Source organism: Pristis pectinata, chromosome 15 (assembly GCF_009764475.1).
Source record: "Pristis pectinata isolate sPriPec2 chromosome 15, sPriPec2.1.pri, whole genome shotgun sequence".
Lineage (NCBI taxonomy): Eukaryota > Metazoa > Chordata > Chondrichthyes > Rhinopristiformes > Pristidae > Pristis > Pristis pectinata.
In genome coordinates, this window is record NC_067419.1 from 11,136,537 (window position 1) to 11,155,653 (window position 19,117).

Below are 19,117 nucleotides of genomic sequence, written 5' to 3' on the forward strand. Positions count from 1 at the left end.
TGAGCCTTACCTAAATGGAAAGTCCAAGAGGAGACTGAAAGATCAGAGTCCAGTGCAGGGTTGAAGGGGGATAGATAGCTCTCTGGTGATTATAGTGGGAGTAATCTGTGGGGAGGGTGGAGGATATTGCGAACAGAGTTGGTGCCATGAGGATGATGGTGATGGTGGTGGTGGGGGCATCCTGAAGGGTAAGTATGGGATTTGCTTTAGTGGAGTCCCAGCCTAGTGCTGTGCTGCACAAATATCTCCTTCTCCTGGAAATGCCCAGCAAAGGTCATTCACAAAAGAACTTGGTCCTCTTTCTTCAGCAATAGTGATGCTGCAGAAGGTTTATTGCACAGGGAATGAAATTACTCCGTGCAGGACTGACACAGAAAGCATGCCAGGTGTGCAGGGGTGAATCGTGATCTGAAATGCCAAGAGTCATGCAATTTGAAGTGGAAATGGTCAAGATCACGTTCCACTCCGGAAATAATCGATTTTCAGATGCATATTGCTGAAACAAAAGCATTGCCCCACTGAACTTTTAGACCATTCTTTTGCCAAACAAATTTTTAGAATAGAGACACAAGAGACTGCAGATGCTAGAATCTGGACCAACACACAGGCAGCATCTACGGGAGGAAATGGACAGTTGATGTTTTGGGTCAAGATCCTTCTTTTCATGTCAAATGTTACTAAGGTTTGTATTTTTCAAATTTTCCCAACAGCAAATGAAAAACCCTTGAGGGGGTCATACACAACAGCTTGGGAAACTACTGCACTAGTCAATGAATTTTCCAGAATAACTTGGAAAATAAAACCTGAAAGAATAAGAACATGGCTGCCAACTGACAGGTTTGAATGAGCAGATATTATTATAGAAACTGAACATTAATGCATTTGTCTCAAGTTTTCCCAATAACCTAAAATACCTGATTTTGTCAAATGATAATAACTGAAAGACCTCCCTGAACTTGAAATTGAAATCATTATTTTAAATGTTCTTCAATACTTTACATGCAGGAACAGATAAAGAGTCATTGAAGATTACTGTGAACGTACCTGTTCATGACTGACAGGAGGCAGCTGAGCTTTATTCCAAGAATCACCCTGATCAGCAGACACATAGACCGATCGGGGCTGGGTCTGTAATTAAAATTGGACATTCCATACTCTTCAGAATATTTTTTTCTTTTCTTTATATTATATATACACTCATATAAATTTGTTACACGTATTATCTTTCTAAATTACAAACAACATTTGACAATCACAAGGTAGTATAGCTCAGAGAGGGCAAATGATTTACATGAAATAATAAGTAGAAAGAAAATTATTTTCTAAATGAACAGCTGTTGCTAAAATTACTTTGAAACTCAGACTGACATTATTTTTAAATTCAATTTTTTCAAACAATTGCAAGCATTTTAGTGAACGAGAGATTTTGCAAGTTGTGGGATCGACTTTAAGAGCCACGAAGTAATGATGCAGCTTTACAAAACTTTGGTTAGGCCACACTTGTACCCAGTTCTGGTCGCCTCATTATAGGAAGGATGTGGAGGTGTTGGAGAGGGTGCAGAGGAGATTTATCTGGATGCTGCCTGGATTAGAGACTATGGATTATGAGGAGAGACTAAAGGAGGCTAGGGCTTTACTCATTGAGAGGAGGAGGATGAGGGAAGACATGATAGAGGTATACAAAATATTAAGAGGAATAGATAGAGTGGATAGCCAGTGCCTCTTTCCCAGGACACCAATGCTCAATACAAGAGGGCATGGCTTTAAGGTAATGGGGGGGGGGGGGGGGGGGAAGGAGTTCAAAGGAGACATTAGAGGGAGCTTTTTCACCCAGAGAGTGGTTGGTGCATGGAATGCGCTGCCTGGGCTGGTGGTGGAGGCTGATACGTTGGTCAAGCTCAAGAGATTGTTAGATAAGCATATGGAGGAATTTAAGATAGAGGGATACGTGGGAGGAAGGGGTTAAATAGGTGTGGTTTGAAGGGCGGCACAACATGGTGGGCCGAAGGGCCAGTATTGTGCTGTATTGTTCTATGGTTCTATATTACAGATGCACTCACTTCCAGGCTGGTTCACGAGATATTATTTATGTGATGGTCAACAGTTATATAACGGAATTTCAAGTACAATTATTTTTAAGTAAAGTTTCAATATAAAACCTATTGATGATAACAACAATTCTTTGTGCAGCATCATTAAGATGTTTCATAAAAGTGTAAGAAAAACAAGTGCCACTCAAAGGAAAAGGATTGGTGAGTTGACCCAAGTTCAAGTCAAAAGCCAATTTTATTGGACTGGGAAGCAATTTAGCAAAAGTGAACTGGAAACTGCTGCTTGAAGGTAAATAAAATTCAGGATAAAAATGTTCCTACAAAGAGAAAATAATGGGACAGTCAAATCTAGACCCCTGAATAATGAGGCACACAGATAAAAGATGAGGCAAGAAAGGGAAGTTTTAAGTCAGTTTGTGCCCCAGCAAATAAAATTGTTATCCATCTCTTATGCTTCTATAAGCTGGTCCTTTTCAAGTCATGCTGTAATTTATGCAACTGTTCCAAACCACTCATCCCTATAACATTATCACTCAGCCTAAATAGCCTTCTCTGCAGAATATCTCCGGGCTTGGATGATTTATAACTTCACAGTGTATAAATCATCCAGTGTATAATTCTCTAGTTGCAGCTTGCAATATGTTCAAGCTGCTATTCCTTAAAAGTAGTCATTTTACCTGGTTACTGACTACAGAGGCAAAGAGGAAGCGGCCAGCAAAGCCAAACGAGTAAACATTTGTCAGAAGTATTTTATACGTTTTTCCAAAATCCATTGTTCTTTTAAGCACCAGAATTCCTCTGTCATTTACGTCATCTGTAAAATAAATTTTAATAAACAATAAAATGATATTTACATTTCATAACACATTTATGTACATGTTATGTACACTTTTAAGTTAAAATTGGTGATTAGCTCAACTATTCTTACTGGCTTGATCACCACTAAGGACACTGACCCACATGTATTGAACATGGAATATTATTCACTTCTAGGTTACATAGGCCTGTCAGCATTAAGGACAAATTATAATTTTTATTTTATGGATAACGTACATAACAACTTTAAGATAAAAGAAGGTTCTAAAAACTTCCTCGACGAATAGTAACAAAAAGTTACCAGTTTTTGTTTCTATATAATTTTAAGCATATGTTTTCTTGTGATATTCACCAAAAGTAACTTATTAAAATTGCTATAATCTATTCTGATGGGTCAGAAACTTCTAACCTCTGGTTGTTTAAATGGGCTTAAATTTCCTAAAATAGATGTATTTCTGGTTTTCATGCTTCACAACTAAAATACAAGTTACCTGGTAAAAATCACTAATTACTTTCCTAACATTTCATAGAAACATAGAAAAACTACAGCACAGTTCAGGCCCTTCTGCCCACAAAGCTGTGCCGAACATGTCCCTACCCTAGAAATTGCTAGGCTTACCCATAGCCCTCTATTTTTCTCCGCTCCAATGTACCTATCCAACAGTCTCTAAAAGACCCTATCGTATCCACCTCCACCGCTGTTGCCAGCAGCCCATTCCACACACTCACCACTCTCTGAGTAAAAAACTTACCCCTGACATCTCCTCTATACCTACTCCCCAGCACCTTAAACCTCTGTCCTCTTGTGGCCATCAATTCAGCCCTGGGGAAAAGCCGCTGACTACCTACCTCTATCAGGTCCCCCCTCATCCTCCGTCGTTCCAAGGAGAAAAGGCCGAGTTCCCTCAACCTGCTTTCACAAGGCATGCTCCGCATCCCAGGCAGCATCCTTGTAAATCTCCTCTGCACCCTTTCTATGGCTTCCACATCCTTCCTGTAGTGAGGTGACCAGAACTGAGCACAGTACTCCAAGTGGGGTCTGACCAGGGACCTATGTAGCTGCAACAATACCTCTCGGCTCCTAAATTCAATTCCCTGATTGATGAAGGACAATACACCATATGCCTTCTTAACCACAGAGTCAACCTGCACAGCCGCTTTGAGTGTCCTATGGACTCGGACCCTAAGATCCCTCTGATCCTCCACACTGCCAAGAGTCCTACCATTAAGACTATATTCTGCCATCATATCTGACCTACCAAAATGAACCACTTCACACTTATCTGGGTTGAACTGCATCTGCCACTTCTCAGCCCAACTTTGCATCTTATCTATGTCCCTCTGCAACCTCTGACAGCCCTCCAAACTATCCACAACACCCCAAACTTACTAACCCACCCCTCCACTTCCTCATCCAGGTCACTTTAAAAATCACAAAGAGCAAGGGTCCCAGTACAGATCCCTGAGGTACACCACTGGTCACCGACCTCCATGCAGAATACGACCCTTCAACAATCACTCTTTGCCTTCTGTGAGACAGCCAGTTCTGGATCCACACTGCAATGTCCCCTTGGATCCCATACTTTCTCAATAAGCCTCGCATGGGGTACCTTATCAGTCGCCTTGCTGAAATCCATATACACTACATCTACTGCTCTCCCTTCATCGATGTGTTTAGTCACATCCTCAAAAAATTTAATCAGGCTCGTAAGGCAGAACCTGCCCTTGACAAAGCCATGCTGACTATTCCTAATCATATTATACCTCTCCAAATGTTCATAAATCCTGCCTCTCAGGATCTTCTCCATTAGCTTACCAACCACTGAGGTGAGACTCACTGGTCTATAATTCCCTGGGCTATCCCTACTCCCTTTCTTGAATAAGGGAACAACATCTGGAACCCTCCGATCTTCCAGAACCTCTCCCGTCTCCATCGATGATGCAAAGATCATTGTCAGAGGCTCTGCAATCTCTTCCCTCGCCTCCCACAGCAGCCTGGGGTACATCTCATCCGGTCCCGGCGACTTATCCAACTTGATGCTTTCCAAAGGTTTCAGCACCTCCTCTTTCCTAATAACTACATGCTCAAGCTTTTCAGCCCGCTGCAAGTCCCCACTACATTTCCATCAGTTAATGTGCATAGCACTTTTCACATAAAGCCGTGAATGAATTCTGCTGCTCAGAAGATGCTGTTGAATTGATTTTACTCATTAAGCACCTTTCACAGATGGGAAACCATAAGTAAACAATCTTACATTCACATTTAAGAAGTGGAATCCGTAAAATGTTTGCAGTCCACTCCAAACAGGAATGTTAGTAACATCATGACTGGTTTCAAAGGCTGATGAATCAAAAAGCAATCCATAGTGGGTCCAATGTTAAAGGAACTGATATAAAATAATCCACTTGTCAATATATATCTAATAGTCTGCATACTTTAAATTTTTCACAACATGTTTTCTTGTCAATTGCTTGTTGATGAATGTTTTAGAGTTTATGTAATGTTACATATGTGTACTCTGTGATAATTAATTCCCATCTTTCCAAAAACAATAGCACGGCATCTAATTTTCTATTTCACACCTTAATATCACAAAAGAAAAACCAGTCACTTGTGAAATATTTATGAACTCCATTTCTGGGAAAATGACATTATATTTAGATTGAAGTTTAAATAGCTGTGTAAATTCAGGAGAATATAGATCCACATGAATTGTCAACATCCACAGGAAACTGACACTCTTCAATACTGTTACAACATATGCAACCCAATTTCATAATTGTATTGATTTAATACATCGTTCAGAATGAAATAGCTGTAAATGTATTTTGGACAAATTAAGCCAACCTATAAATATTATATCCTATGGATCCTGCAAAAGATATATATGACAAACTTCCAAAGTGGACAGCAGTATTCCAGAGGGTTGGAGAGTAAGCAATCATTACATCAAAAGCTTTTCCTATTTAATATTGCTTTGGAACTTTTGGCAATTGCCATTCGGGATTCTTCTAACATATTTGGTATTACTTGTGGAAAGGGGGCTCATAGGATATCTTTATGCAGATGACCTGTTACTTTATATCTCTAACCTGGAGAAATCTATCCCTGCAGTATTATCACTACTTGCTCAGTTTAGTGTTTTCTCTGGTTATAGATTAAATCATAATAAGAGTGAACTTTTCCCATTAAACATACAAATGCCAATTTATAGGCAATTACCATTTAAATTAGTGACTGATTATTTTTCGTACCTGGGTGTTAAAATTACCAAGAAACACAAGGACTTATTTAAAGTGAATTTTTTACCTTTAATTAATTACATTAAACAATTATTTACTAAATGGTCCCCATTCTCTTTATCATTGATTTGCCGAATTAATACAGTTAAGATGAATATTTTACCAAAATTTTTGTATCTATTTCAGGCAATTCTAACTTTTATTTCAAAACTTTTTTTTACACTATTGATTCCAAAATTCTTTCATATATATGGCAGAATGAAAACCCAAGGTTAAGTAAGAAATATTTACAAAGATTAAAAAAGGATGGTGGTACGGCTTTGCCTAATTTTAGATTTTACTGTTGGGCAATTAATATTAGATACTTAATTTTCTGGTCACAAGATTTAGATGGCAACTCATTGTCCCCGTTAGGTACACCCTTGAGTGTGAATCAGTGCAAGGATTTTCATTAGTTTCTATTTAGGAGCTTCATTCCCTTTTGTACTTACTAAATTGAGTAAGCAAGTGACTAATCCAATAGTTAAACATACAATACGGATATGGTTTCAATTTTGTAAATTTTTTGGATTGTATAAATTTAATTTATCAAGTCCTATTCAATCTAATTTTTCTTTCAACCATCTAGAATTGACTGAGCTTTTTCTTATGGAAAATGAAGTGAATAACATGTTTTCGAGATTCATTCATTGATTAACTCTTTTTTATCTTTTGAACAGTTGTCTAATAACACAATTTGCCTAGATCACATTTTTTTCAATATTTACAGATTGAAATTTTAAAAGTTACTTTACCTTCTTTTTCCAACACCACATAAAATTGAATTATGGAAAAAATTTTAGGTTTTAATCCTTATCAGTAGGGGCCTGATAGCAATAATTTATGATCGGATTATGAAAATACATTCAGAGGAACTTGATAAAATTAAGAAATGAATGGGAAAGAGAACTCCAGATACTTTTACCTACAGAGACATGGAAGAAAATCCTTCAATTAGTTAATACATCTTCTATGTGTGCCAGACACTCTTTGATACAGTTTAAGGTGGTTCACAGGACCCATGTGTCCAAGGACAAGTTAGCCCGTTTTTATCATCATATAAATCCTATGTGTGACAGAGATATTCGAAGGTGGCTTCCCTTGATCACATATGTTTTGGTCCTGTCCCCTTTTGGAAAAATATTGGAAAGATATTATTGTATCATCTGTATTGAATATTGATTTACAACCTCATCCTTACTACTGCAATTTTTGGGTTACCAATGATGGAATCTCGCCATTTATCTGCTTCTGCTTGGTCGTATGATTGCCTTTGTCACATTAATGGCCAAGCGATCCATTTTGTTCAAAGGGAAGGATCCAATACCTCCCACCACTTTACAGTGGTTCCTCAAACTATAGCATTGTTTAAACTTAGAAAAAAATTAGGAGTGGTACTGTTGATCCTTACGCTTAAATTTGAGTGAAGTTTGGAGCCCATTTATTCAATATTTCCATATAAGCTGATCTTTATCAGATCACTTTCAATAACCCTTGAATGCAGAAGGAGCAGAGTTTGACTACATAGTAATGTTTTTTTTCTTTTTAATTGAAGAAATATGTCCCAGTTTTTTTTTGAAGTTTTTTGGTTTTTTTTGGTTATTATCAATATTTTTATTTTGATTTGGGGGTTCTTCATATAATTACATTTCATTTCTTTTCAATCTTTCCTTTTGTATTTGTTCACTTAATAGAGAACAGGAGGTCTAGATTACCTTTTTACTCCTTGTGATTATATATATTAACTGTTATGATTGTTATCCTGATCTCTCTGCACCATATGTATAATTACTAATTATATATATTATTTTGTACTAATTTGAAAGTTAATAAAAAGATTGAAGAAAGAAAGAAGGAAAGCTTTTCCAGCTTCACAGCAAATAGCTGAGGAGCATAAAGAAGAGGAGGAGGAAGGAGGGAGCAAATTAGATAGCACCTTCCAGTTCAGGCTATTTGTGAACAACTCATCCAAGTACAATACCAACACCCACAACATGAATTCACCATTCATCAAAATGCCCACATTTTACCTTCTGATGTTCACTGACAATTAGAACCTCTGCTGACCACAATGCAAAACCAAAATGACCACAAATAAACATTTCAAAACAACATTAGGAATCAGATTATGCCATATTCCACATAGCAGTGAACAAATCACAATATACATTCTTCCCTGGTTTCTATCTTCAATATGCCTTTCATTGTTCTTCATCTCCCCTGGTTTCTATCTTCAATATGCCTTTCATTGTTCTTCATCTCCTACTTAAAGATGCTCCTGTGGCTACTGTGTAACTGGTGGAAGGTTGTTGATTCTTGGTGGGGATGACTGCAGATGGTCTGGAAGACTAATCACAAACATCTCTACCCTAGGAGGTCTGGCTGTAGAATTCTTAGAGTGAACAAAAGCAAATCTGGCAGATTGCTGAACAGGAAAAGCAAAGGCACTGATGCAGGAGTGGGAGGGTGAATACTGTGCTTCTGAGAATGGATGATAACGTTTGGGTCCCATGGAGCTCCTGCCATTCTCAAAGTGAGAATATTCTCCTGAAGGACAGATTATTACACCATCCAGTAAATTCCTATGCACACTCTAGTTCACGATGGTAGCAGTACAAGCCACTGTGGCAATCAGCTTTTCTCGTATGGTCTGATCTTCCACTGCAGAACTTGGTCACTGGTTAGCGCTTGCTTGTGCTCTGAAGGAAGTTGTAAAAGCAGCTGAATGCTGCAGCACATCTTTGGGTTCACAAGTATGTGAACAGAGTTAGCCACAACTTCTGCGTTGGAGAGAATGAGCTCTGAGGCTTCTGAAAAATCCTCTCCAAAGTTGTGCCCCAGTGAATGGGGTTTCTGGTAGAACTCCTATGCCCTATTCCTTTTATTAAGTTTACCCATCAACCTTCTAACTTTCCCTTACTCTTGCTGATTTCACTGAAGGAAATAAATCAGATTGCCCAAGGATAAGAACCCAAGTAAATGAAGGGACAGTGGGGATGAAATCAGCCTTGTGTAGTGATACATATTAGCAGGAATATTCCACCCGACTCAATTTTCTTTTTTTATAGACTTTAATGGATATAAAATCAGCTGCTGATTCACCATCAGTTAACTGGAAGCAGCTGATTTGATCCAAAATCACTGCAAGATGCATGACCAACAATAGATGTATCTCTATACAGGGAGAGAGAGGGGTGAAGGGGGAAGAGAAGAACGGAGAAAGCAAAATGTCAAAACATACTCAAGACTTAAATGTTTTTAAAAATTTAGTTAACTTACAAAGATTGTTCGGATGAGTTGAGAAAAAAATGGTGCTTCCTGGTCCCCTAAAAAGCAAACAAGGTCATGAGAAATGATCAATGAAAAAAATACAGTATCATGCAACAGTGCAACAAAACCCAGTCACAAAATAGCTACAGTGTTTGCCTTTTTAACTGCGAGCTCCACACGTCAAAGTAATTCAATATGTATGAAACATCAAGATAGATCTATCATCATGAAACTCAGAAATATGTTGTTATAGAATTTTGAGGAAGCCATTTGAATGAAAGCGAGGTGCAAATCAGATACGATTTAATGGCATGGCTTGAGGGGCTGAATGGCCTAGTTCTATTCCTACATAACCATAGAACCCCAAGTTGTCCAAGGGGGTTGGGGAAGAACATTTTTTCATCTTATTATTTTTCCAAACTGTTTTTAAGCATTCCAAACTGCAGAAGGGGACGGGGCTGGATTGTTTGGCCATAACAATGAAAACAGTTAGAAATAAAACATGTTTACACAGGGCTGGAAATCAAGAGAAACTAAAAATGTCACAAGTGGTGATGGTGCCAGCTGAGAGACTGTGGTGAAGGTTTGATACAGGAAGTTGTTATGACTGCTAATGAGGTGAAAATCGAAGATGAACAAGAGGGGAAAAAAGTCAATGTTAGAACATGAGATACAAAACTCTGCAGCTGAAAGAAATCTGAAAGAAAATAGAATGCCGAAAGATTGATGGGAGTATCTATAGAGATCAAAAAATGTAGTGTTACAGGTGGATGACCTTTCATACAGAGTGGAGAGGCTAGTGATCAGAAATTCAGTGTTGAGTCTTGAGAACTGTAATGCACCAAGTTAGAAGTTCCTTGGGCTTTGTTGGAACAGTGTAAAAGGAGCGAGAGAGAGCGAGAGCGAGAGATCAGATTGGGATGGGGAATTAATGCGACAGATTCTTCTTCTTCCTAGGCAGTCCCTCAGGACTGAGGATGACTCACCTCCACTCTGGTTCTGTTGATTCTGATGTAGCTAATGAAGCCATCATGGGAAACACAGATTCTTCCACAGATGGGCCAAGTGATGGGGAATAGGAATAGGAATAGGCGGGAAATAGATACCTTTATTAGTCACATGTACATCGAACACACAGTGAAATGCATCTTTTTGCATAGAGTGTTCTGGGGGCAGCCCGCAAATGTCGCCACGCTTCCAGTGCCAACATGGTATGCGCACAACTTCCTAACCCGTACATTTTTGGAATGTGGGAGGAAACCGGTGCAACTGGAGGAAACCCACACAGACACGGGGAAACGCACAAACTCCTTACAGACAGCAGCACGAATGAACCTGGGTCACTGGCACTGTATAGTGTTACCACTAACCGCTACACTACATTGCCTGCTTAAATACTCTGTTCCCAGCGTGGAGATGCCAGGGATGGCCAAAGGAGCAGCAGTTCGGTACTACTGCTCTACTTCTAACCTACTTATGCAGGCTTCTGATGCAAAGTCCAGAGGTTCTCAATACCATCCAGAAAGTTCCTTCTCGACTTTAAGTGGTCCATGGGCTAGAGATCCTGCAAATCAGGGATGTTGCATGTCAAGGACGATTTGAGCATATCCTTGTACCTCACGTCGACTCCCAAAATGGACACATTATTTGAGCTTGGTCAGAACTGGCCAGTTTTCACGAAATATCATCAACTCATAACAACTCAATTTTTCTCTCTCCACAGCTGCTGTGTGATCTACCGAGTCTTTCCAGCATTCGCTTTTAAATTGCCAGAAACTGCAGTGTTTTGTATCTCACCACTTCAGCACTTTTCTTATCTCATTATCTTCTATTATATACCACCTTCAGACAAAGCAGCTGTGACAAACAAGTCTTTACTGCCAGCAGCACCACCACCATATGTGACACTCTGTCTCTCTTGGTCTCCTCCCAACCACAGACTTCCCTTGTATTCTCTTTCACTCTCACTCACTACTTTACTGCATCCCTTATCCTAACTATTCCCTGGTTTAAAGAAAGACTATTAATCAGAAATGCTGAGCATTTCTCTCTCCACAGACACTGTCAGACCCACAAAGCACTTCCAGTATTTCTAGTGTTTGAAACCTTTTTCTGCCTTTCAACAGGGTTGGCAATGCTGTATTTAAAAAGGATGAGGTTGTGGGTGGGCATATTTCACTCCACCAGCAAAAATTAACACCAGTTACTTCACGAAGTTCACATTGGGAGTATCACTCCCAAGTAAGTTCCAGTTTAGTTTGAATTCTGGAACTTGGTATAGGACTGCAAAATCCTTCGCTGGAATTCCAAGCCAAATAATATTCCAGAATAATTCAGCTAGGGACCAGTCCTGTGACTTAATATACATAAAGAAAATGATATGTGAGAAAGGACATCCTTTTACTGAAGGGATGACTAATTTCCCACTTAAATACAAGATAGGTAAACCAATGCTGAATCATTGGCAACACTATACTTTCTGCCTATTAGCACCTCTTCTCTCCATTCCTACTTCCATTCCCCATTACCCACACACACCTCCCTTCCCCTCCTCTTCTCTACTTCCTCCCTCCCTTCAATAACCATACCACCTTGGTAACCACACTCTCCCCCACCACACCTTACCCCACTCCTTTCCTCAACCTCTCATTTGTTTCCTTCTTCCTAAGAGTATCTTATAGGTATGACAGCCTGGGTTGAGGGCATGATTTAGCCTGCAGTCAAAATTATCATGGGCAGGTCTTTATCATATTCAGATTCATTATAGCCCATGAGATGAAAAAAAATAACATGGTTAAAAGAAAGGTTGGTTGGAGGGAAAATTCTGTAGGAGATCTTAATTTAACTGCTGCTGGGACATTTTTTGCACAATAAAAAAAATGCTTTGAATTTTGCAATTTCCTGAAGTTCCATAAACTGTTGCTATAAAACACTTTCCATATCATTCATGTAGGATGGATTGCAAATATTAAAAACAATTTATCTTACCATGAAAATGTGTAGACAAATTGATGGATCTTTTTCCATGTCTCACCAAAATTTTGAGAAAGCCAAAGGTCATGCTGTAGCAGAAGGAAAAAAAATGACAAAGTGAGAGCTGATTCCAAATGTCCCAATAAAACACAAAGCAGCCTTTAGAAATAATTCCCCCCAACAGGCAGTCACAGTGGAGGAGGATGAACATTTTAAAAAATGGAACTTGACCGATTTTGCCTTACTTACATCAGTGCTGTAGGCCAGCAGGTGATCTGAATGGCTGGAGTGATAGACCATCGGCAGGCTTGGGTGGAAGGGGAGACGGATGGAATGAAATGATCGACCAGAATCAGATGACCGCAATATTATGCCACCTCGTCTTGTTTGTTTTGACTCGTCAGCTGTCAGAATGACCTATTGGTTGACAGAAAGGGAGTACGTTATTGATATCTGCCTAGGTAGTTCCTATTTTTTTGTAAAGAATAGAAACTGATACTTAATAGTTTGAAAATCTCACCTTCTTTGAATGCTCTGGTCCTACATTAATTCCAAATTCTTTCCTTATATAATAGTTCTTGAGTAGATTTGAGATATCAGTAAATGTTTTCCCATAATCTTCACTGTAATTCAAAAGACATCATGTATTTTTACCTGAACTGAAACATGAAGAAATTTAAAAGACTTTGCTGTTTGTGTTAGAGTACAGAAGGGGCTACAATAATTATTCTCATAGTTTACTCTGCCAGGAGGACCAGTAAGATGCTGGTGATTAGGCTGATCTAGTCGCTGCAAAAGAGAAAAAATCAAGGATTTTTAGGTAGTGGTTGGGTTGTGGTGCAATCAAGTGACATGGCCATGGAAGCATTTTTGCTCTTTTTGTCTCTATGGGAATATTTTTGACTTGCTTTGTATTTTGGCAACAACTTTTCTTTTGGTTTTTCCCCCACAGTGTTAGGTTGCTCATCAATGTATTCAATACTGCTGGATATGTCAAGTGAAACTTCATGTCTCCTTCAGGCAACTGCCTAGGATACTTTAAAAATAATGGGCCTAATGAATTTACCAGTGGATTCAACACCCAAGCAAATTGAGCTCAAGTCATCTCATTGCTAAATTAGTATTATCCATTTCCTGTTCAAGAAATGGACACGTGCACATCAATTGCCTGGTATTGTTGTATCAAGAAAATGATAAACGTAATCTAGGTTAAAAAAAAAGTGCAAAACAAATAGTATTGGATTCCTCTTCTCGATTTTCCTTCCCACTAAATATGGTTTGTGTATTTACAATGAGAAGGAAAATTGAAAATTGCATTTTAACTATCGTGAATGATGAAACCACATTTCAAGGGAACAGCTTTAGAGGCACCTGGCCAACAGTAAACCCAAGACCTAAAGAACTGATGACAAGCATAGATTCTTCAGTGCTATTAAGGCAAACTATGCTTCAAACATTGAAGGGCCACTGCACTGAGAGTCAAGAAAAGAGATGAACTTAAGAACAGAAAGGCAATTAATACCATTTTGAAGGAACACTTTGAAGAGCTGCCCAACCATGACTCTGTCCTTGATGTGACCACTCTTGATTCCATTCTATAACAAACTACCAATTCGCTCTTGCTGCCACTCTTATGCAACCAGAAATCAAAAAGGCTATATGCCAACTGGAAAACAACAAAGCCTTGGGAGCAAGTACCCCTGCTGAAGGCCTAAACTTGGCAGTGAGGAACTCAAGTCATAAATTCACAATTTTATTTTCCACAGCTGGAAAAAGAAGGACATGTAGAGGAAATTAGAGATGCTGTGATCATGACCTTCTTCAATAAAGGAGTCAAATCTGATTGTGGTATTTATGGAGGGATCTCCCTGTTATCTGCCACAGGGAAAGTCATTGCCAGGGCCCTCCTCAAATACCTCCTTAGATAAAATATGTTTAATGTGAGAGGGTAAGGGCAGGATCAAGCAAGCAAAGTACAGACTGCCACAGTCAACAGGGATTCCATATAGAATGAGAGATTAGCATTTCTTAGCACCAGCGCTTAGTGACATGATTTTTCTTTCCTTGTTCCTACAGTATTAATGCATTTGCTGCAGTCACCTTTGAGAAAGTTCAATAGTAATTATTATGCAGGAGTTGACACACAAGAGCTAATGCTCAACAGTGCAAAGCATAATCGCTTTGATTTCATCCTCCCCACATCCCACACACCTCCTGCCTTTTGCAATGTACTGTTGGAAGATTGTGTGGCGTTAGTTCCATTATTTTGATAGGTGATAAATAGTACAGAACTGTGCATTCCTAAAGCTGAAAAAGGCTTCATTCTTAAAACTCAGCAAGGTGCAATAATTTATCCCATTTACCCTGTTACATGGAGTAGATTATGGCTAATTTTCACTCAAGTCTGACACTTATAATAGGGCATAATCTCATCTCCTATCAAATGCACTCTTAGAAAAGTTTTACCTTATTTAAATAAATGATCTGCTGCTGAATGCTACAAACAGTATGTCAGAAACATGCAGTCTCTACCATCTGGATGTACAAACTTGGCAAATGCATCGGAGGATTATCATTCTTGAGTGTCCCCCACGTCATGTAAAGATGGTCATATATTGCAATTCTTCCATTATTACTTGGAAAAAATCCTGGAACTCCTCCCTTAACAGACTCAATAGGTCAAATGGCCTCCTTCTGTGCCATGACATTTTTATGATGCAATTCTAAAAAAAGTACGATGGGAGTATCTTTATCATATGGAGACAGTGGTTTAAGAAGGTTGCTCATCTCCATGTCAACAGCATTTATAAGCAATAAGTGTTGAGTTGCTAGTTTCAACCATAATTGCAAGATTTATTAAAAATCCCACATCTTTCATTTAAATCTTCACAACGAATCAACTTACTTTCAGATAAACTCAACTTTAAATCAGTCCCCTATTGCAGATGTGGCCAAATTCTACACGAGACATGCAGGATGCAAGACATCAGAAGTACAACCTTACCTTCTATACAGTCGGGAAGCTCCACTAAAAAATAGCCAAGCAAGTGGCAAGTTGAAAGTAGTCATTGCAAGAATGATCTGAAAAATTGAAATGGGTATTAATTTTATTGCTAAAGTACAATGTTGAGAATACTGGAAAAACAAAGCAATTGATGAAGTTAAGTTTATTAAGTGGTGAAGGGAGATTAGTAAGTGTGTTTGAACTTTAATGGTTCAGGTACCCACTTCCTCAAAGCAAAATAACCAAGAGGGCACAATCTATAAACAAAAAGTTTTGTGATTTTAAATGTAATATAGCTCAAGGCTCCCAATGTCTCCATCATCTTTCATTCGACACACTGATAATCTCAGCCCATGACTACTTCCTGCTTTCCGCTCTTTTCCAGTGAAGCCGGAGGAGGATGCTGGGCTATTTTACAACAAGGAGCCAGTCAGGTACAATCAAAATAGGGAATCCATTGCTCAGCGGTGTGGCAGCCTCAGCCCACACTCTCTCCCAGAACTACCATGCCACAGGAGAGCACGATTATATCAACCAGAAGAAGGAAATACACTGGAGCTTACATATGACTGAAGACTTCTGCAGGCAGGAGCAGGTAATTAGAATCTACTGATAATTAAAACAAGCCCTATTCTTTCACTCTACTTTGCAATAATCCCATAGGAATGGATGAAGTATAACATGGAATATTTTCTTTTATTATCAAAACATATTTTAGCATTAAATTCAGGACTGAGGCAGCCCTCTCAAACTTGTTAATTGGATTCTCAGAGCTTTCATTCCAGGTCAGTGCCTTTGACCAACCAATTAATCTGATGCAGCGATTGAAAGTAGAGGGATATCAGCCTCTAGGTCTGGGATTCTTCCCATTTACCACCACTTTGTACTGACCAAGCAGATGTAGAAGGAACAGTGGTGGCACAGTAGTGGGGCGAATAGAGCTGCTGACTCACAGCTCCAGCAACCTGGGTTCAACCCTGATTTCCAGTGCTGACTATGTGGAATTTGTACCATTTCCATGTGACCACCTGTGTTTCCTCTGACTCCAAAGACATGATCATTGGTAGGTAACCGGCCTCTGTAAATTTCCATTGTTTGACTCCATGACTCAGTGTGCACACAGTGAGGGTACTTACTTTGGTTCTTTAGACTTCAGCACCTAACATGGCTTTTGGAGAGAGGGAGAGAGGAGACAGATGGAGAAGGGGAGGCAGAGGGGGACACACTGCAGTGTATACAAAACAATGAAGTTCTTTCTAAAATGAAAATTTTGCAGATGCTGGAAATCTGCAGTAAAACAGTAAATATTGGTAATATATTTATTACCAAGTAGTCAGGCAACATCTTTGGAGAAAGAAACAGAGCTGATGTTTAATCAGTACTAAGAAAAATGACAAAAATGGTTCCAACACTGAAGAATGCCATTTGGCCGGTTCAATCTGTGCCAGCACCATAAAATTAGTCACATGCACATCAAAACACAGTGAAATGCACCTTTGCGTAGGGTGCTCTGGGGTCAGCCCACGAGTGTCGCCACGCTTCCGGCGCCATCATAGCATGCCCACAACTTCCTAACCGGTATGCTATTGGAATGTAGGAGGAAACCAGAGCACTTGGAGGAAACCCACGCAGACACAGGGAGAACGTACAAACTCCTTACAGACAGCGGCCAGAATTGAACCTGGGTCGCTGGCACTGTAATAGCATTACACTAACCACTACACTACCATGCTTTTGATACCGCGCAGGTGATTTTGAATGCTACAATTGAATATGCATTCACCACTTCCACACCAATGCATTCCAGATTCTATCCACTCACTGTGTTAAAATATTAGAAATAAGACATGCTTTCAAATGCACAGGAGGGGAGGAGAGAACATAAGGGAAGGTCTGTTGGCTTCCTTTATATTCAGGAGAGATTAAGTATCAAAAAGGGTGTTACTGCAAGGTCAAAGAGGGTGTTAGAGATTAGCGAATAACAAAAGCTTGGTCTGGAGGAAATGTAAATGAGAAAAACAGAATAATTGTGTAAAATTAGTAGAAGGAGAAAGAAAGGAATGATGCAAAAACTGGAAATCATGAGTATTTGGATTGTTGAGCTCGGAAAACTGTAACATATCAAGATGCAAGATCAGAGTCAGGTTTATTATCACTGATTTATATGATGTGAAATTTGTTGTTTTGCAGCAGCTGCAGACTGCAAAGACATAAAAATGGTGGTGTTCATGGGTTTCATGGACCATTCAGAAATCTGATGACAGAGGGGAAGAAGCTGTTCCTAAATCGTTAAGTGTGGGTCTTCAGGCTCCTGCACCTCCTCCCCAATAGCAGTAACAAGAAGAGGGCATGTCCCAGATGGTGAGGGTCCATAGTGATGGATGCTGCCCTCCTGAGGCACCGTCTCTTGAAGGCATTCTCAATGGTGGGGAGGATTGATGAGCTCAGGTTTAAGTTAAACTTCCTTAGAACTGTATAGGACATTGAAGAGGTCAGAGTGAATGTAGGATGAAGAATTGAGGCAAGAGCCAAGTGGAAGCTTAGGGTCAAGCTTAAAGACTGAATTATAAGCATATTGCTGCTTCGCCTGGAACTTGTGTTTTGGCACTGAATGTTGGGAAAAAGTGAAAGTGTGGCATCTGTGGTTGCACAGGAAGGTACCACAGGAAGGGGAGTGGATATCAGTGGAGATGAAAGAATAAGCCGAAACATCCTAGAGAGAATAGTCCTTTCAGAGAGCTGAAAGGATACGTGGGATGGGATTGGGGGGGGGGGGGTGGGGGTGGAATCGAGTGGGAGTGGGAAGGTGAAATAAGCTTGCACTTGACCTATTGAATGTAGATCCTGGTGGGGTAAAAGATAAGACAAGGAGAATCCCCTAGTTATGGACAGGATGAGAAGGAGTGAGCCTAAAAGGACAGAAAATGGTCCCAAAGTTAAGAATAAAGGAAGACAGGTCAAGCACTGGTGTAGAAAGAAACCTCACCAGAATAGACATGATGGAGAAACCCAATAAAAGTCCAATGAAGCTCCTACAGGAAAAGCAAGATGTTTGGCCCTTCCGACAGGGTTAACCATAGATTGCTGAATAGTTGGTGAGGGTCTGCATTGAGCTTTACCAGCCTTCTAAGCTGTTGCTTAAATGGAAAGTCTATGAATGTCTTTGACGTTCACAAAGGAGGAAGTATTAAATATTAATCAGGAGATCAGTAGAAAGACAAACAATGGGAAGGCTCCTTGGCACTTGATTTGCACATTTATGTTGACTATAAAATGCTTCTCCAAAATCAATTGCTTAGTATTTCATACAAGGAATTAGCACCTAATCACATTACTTGGCTTTTATTCCAAACTACAATGTAACAAAGATGTTTATTCCCTAACCACAACCATGAACACTTCCGCACCATTGCCTGAATTTGTGTGCAGGAAGCCACTTGCTTCCAAACTTCTGCCAACTGTGTTCCGACAAAACATCTGGTGATTTTCTGTGGCGATCCATCGGTTGACAGTGCCAACATTTTCCCTTTCTTCTCAAACTTAAAGTACTTCTTTAACATCCACCCCCTCCTCCAACACCCCACCTGTGGAAGTTCAATCAACATCATGAGTTTAGATCCTATTAAATTTGCAGAATAGTTCAATTAGGTGATTGTGCTACCAAACTACATCATTGTACAGGTGTGTACTCATTGTCCCCCTTAAAATGATTATAGATCAG

General features: G+C 39.5%; 1 protein-coding gene across 2 annotated transcripts in view; it reads right to left on the bottom strand.

The window, feature by feature from the left end:
• LOC127578218 (sortilin-like) overlaps window positions 1–19,117 on the bottom strand; it is a 106,000-nt gene that overhangs the window by 45,013 nt on the left and 41,870 nt on the right. For both annotated transcript variants that reach the window (XR_007957493.1, XM_052029961.1), the window contains exons 3-9: window positions 15,397–15,473; window positions 12,913–13,015; window positions 12,642–12,809; window positions 12,408–12,481; window positions 9,429–9,475; window positions 2,729–2,865; window positions 1,045–1,128 (exon numbers count right to left, since the gene is read on the bottom strand). Coding sequence is in view for 1 of the 2 variants with exons in the window: in XM_052029961.1 (XP_051885921.1) it covers window positions 1,045–1,128; window positions 2,729–2,865; window positions 9,429–9,475; window positions 12,408–12,481; window positions 12,642–12,809; window positions 12,913–13,015; window positions 15,397–15,473 (690 nt within the window). In the remaining variant the exon portion in view is untranslated. The remainder of the gene's footprint in view (window positions 1–1,044; window positions 1,129–2,728; window positions 2,866–9,428; window positions 9,476–12,407; window positions 12,482–12,641; window positions 12,810–12,912; window positions 13,016–15,396; window positions 15,474–19,117) is intronic.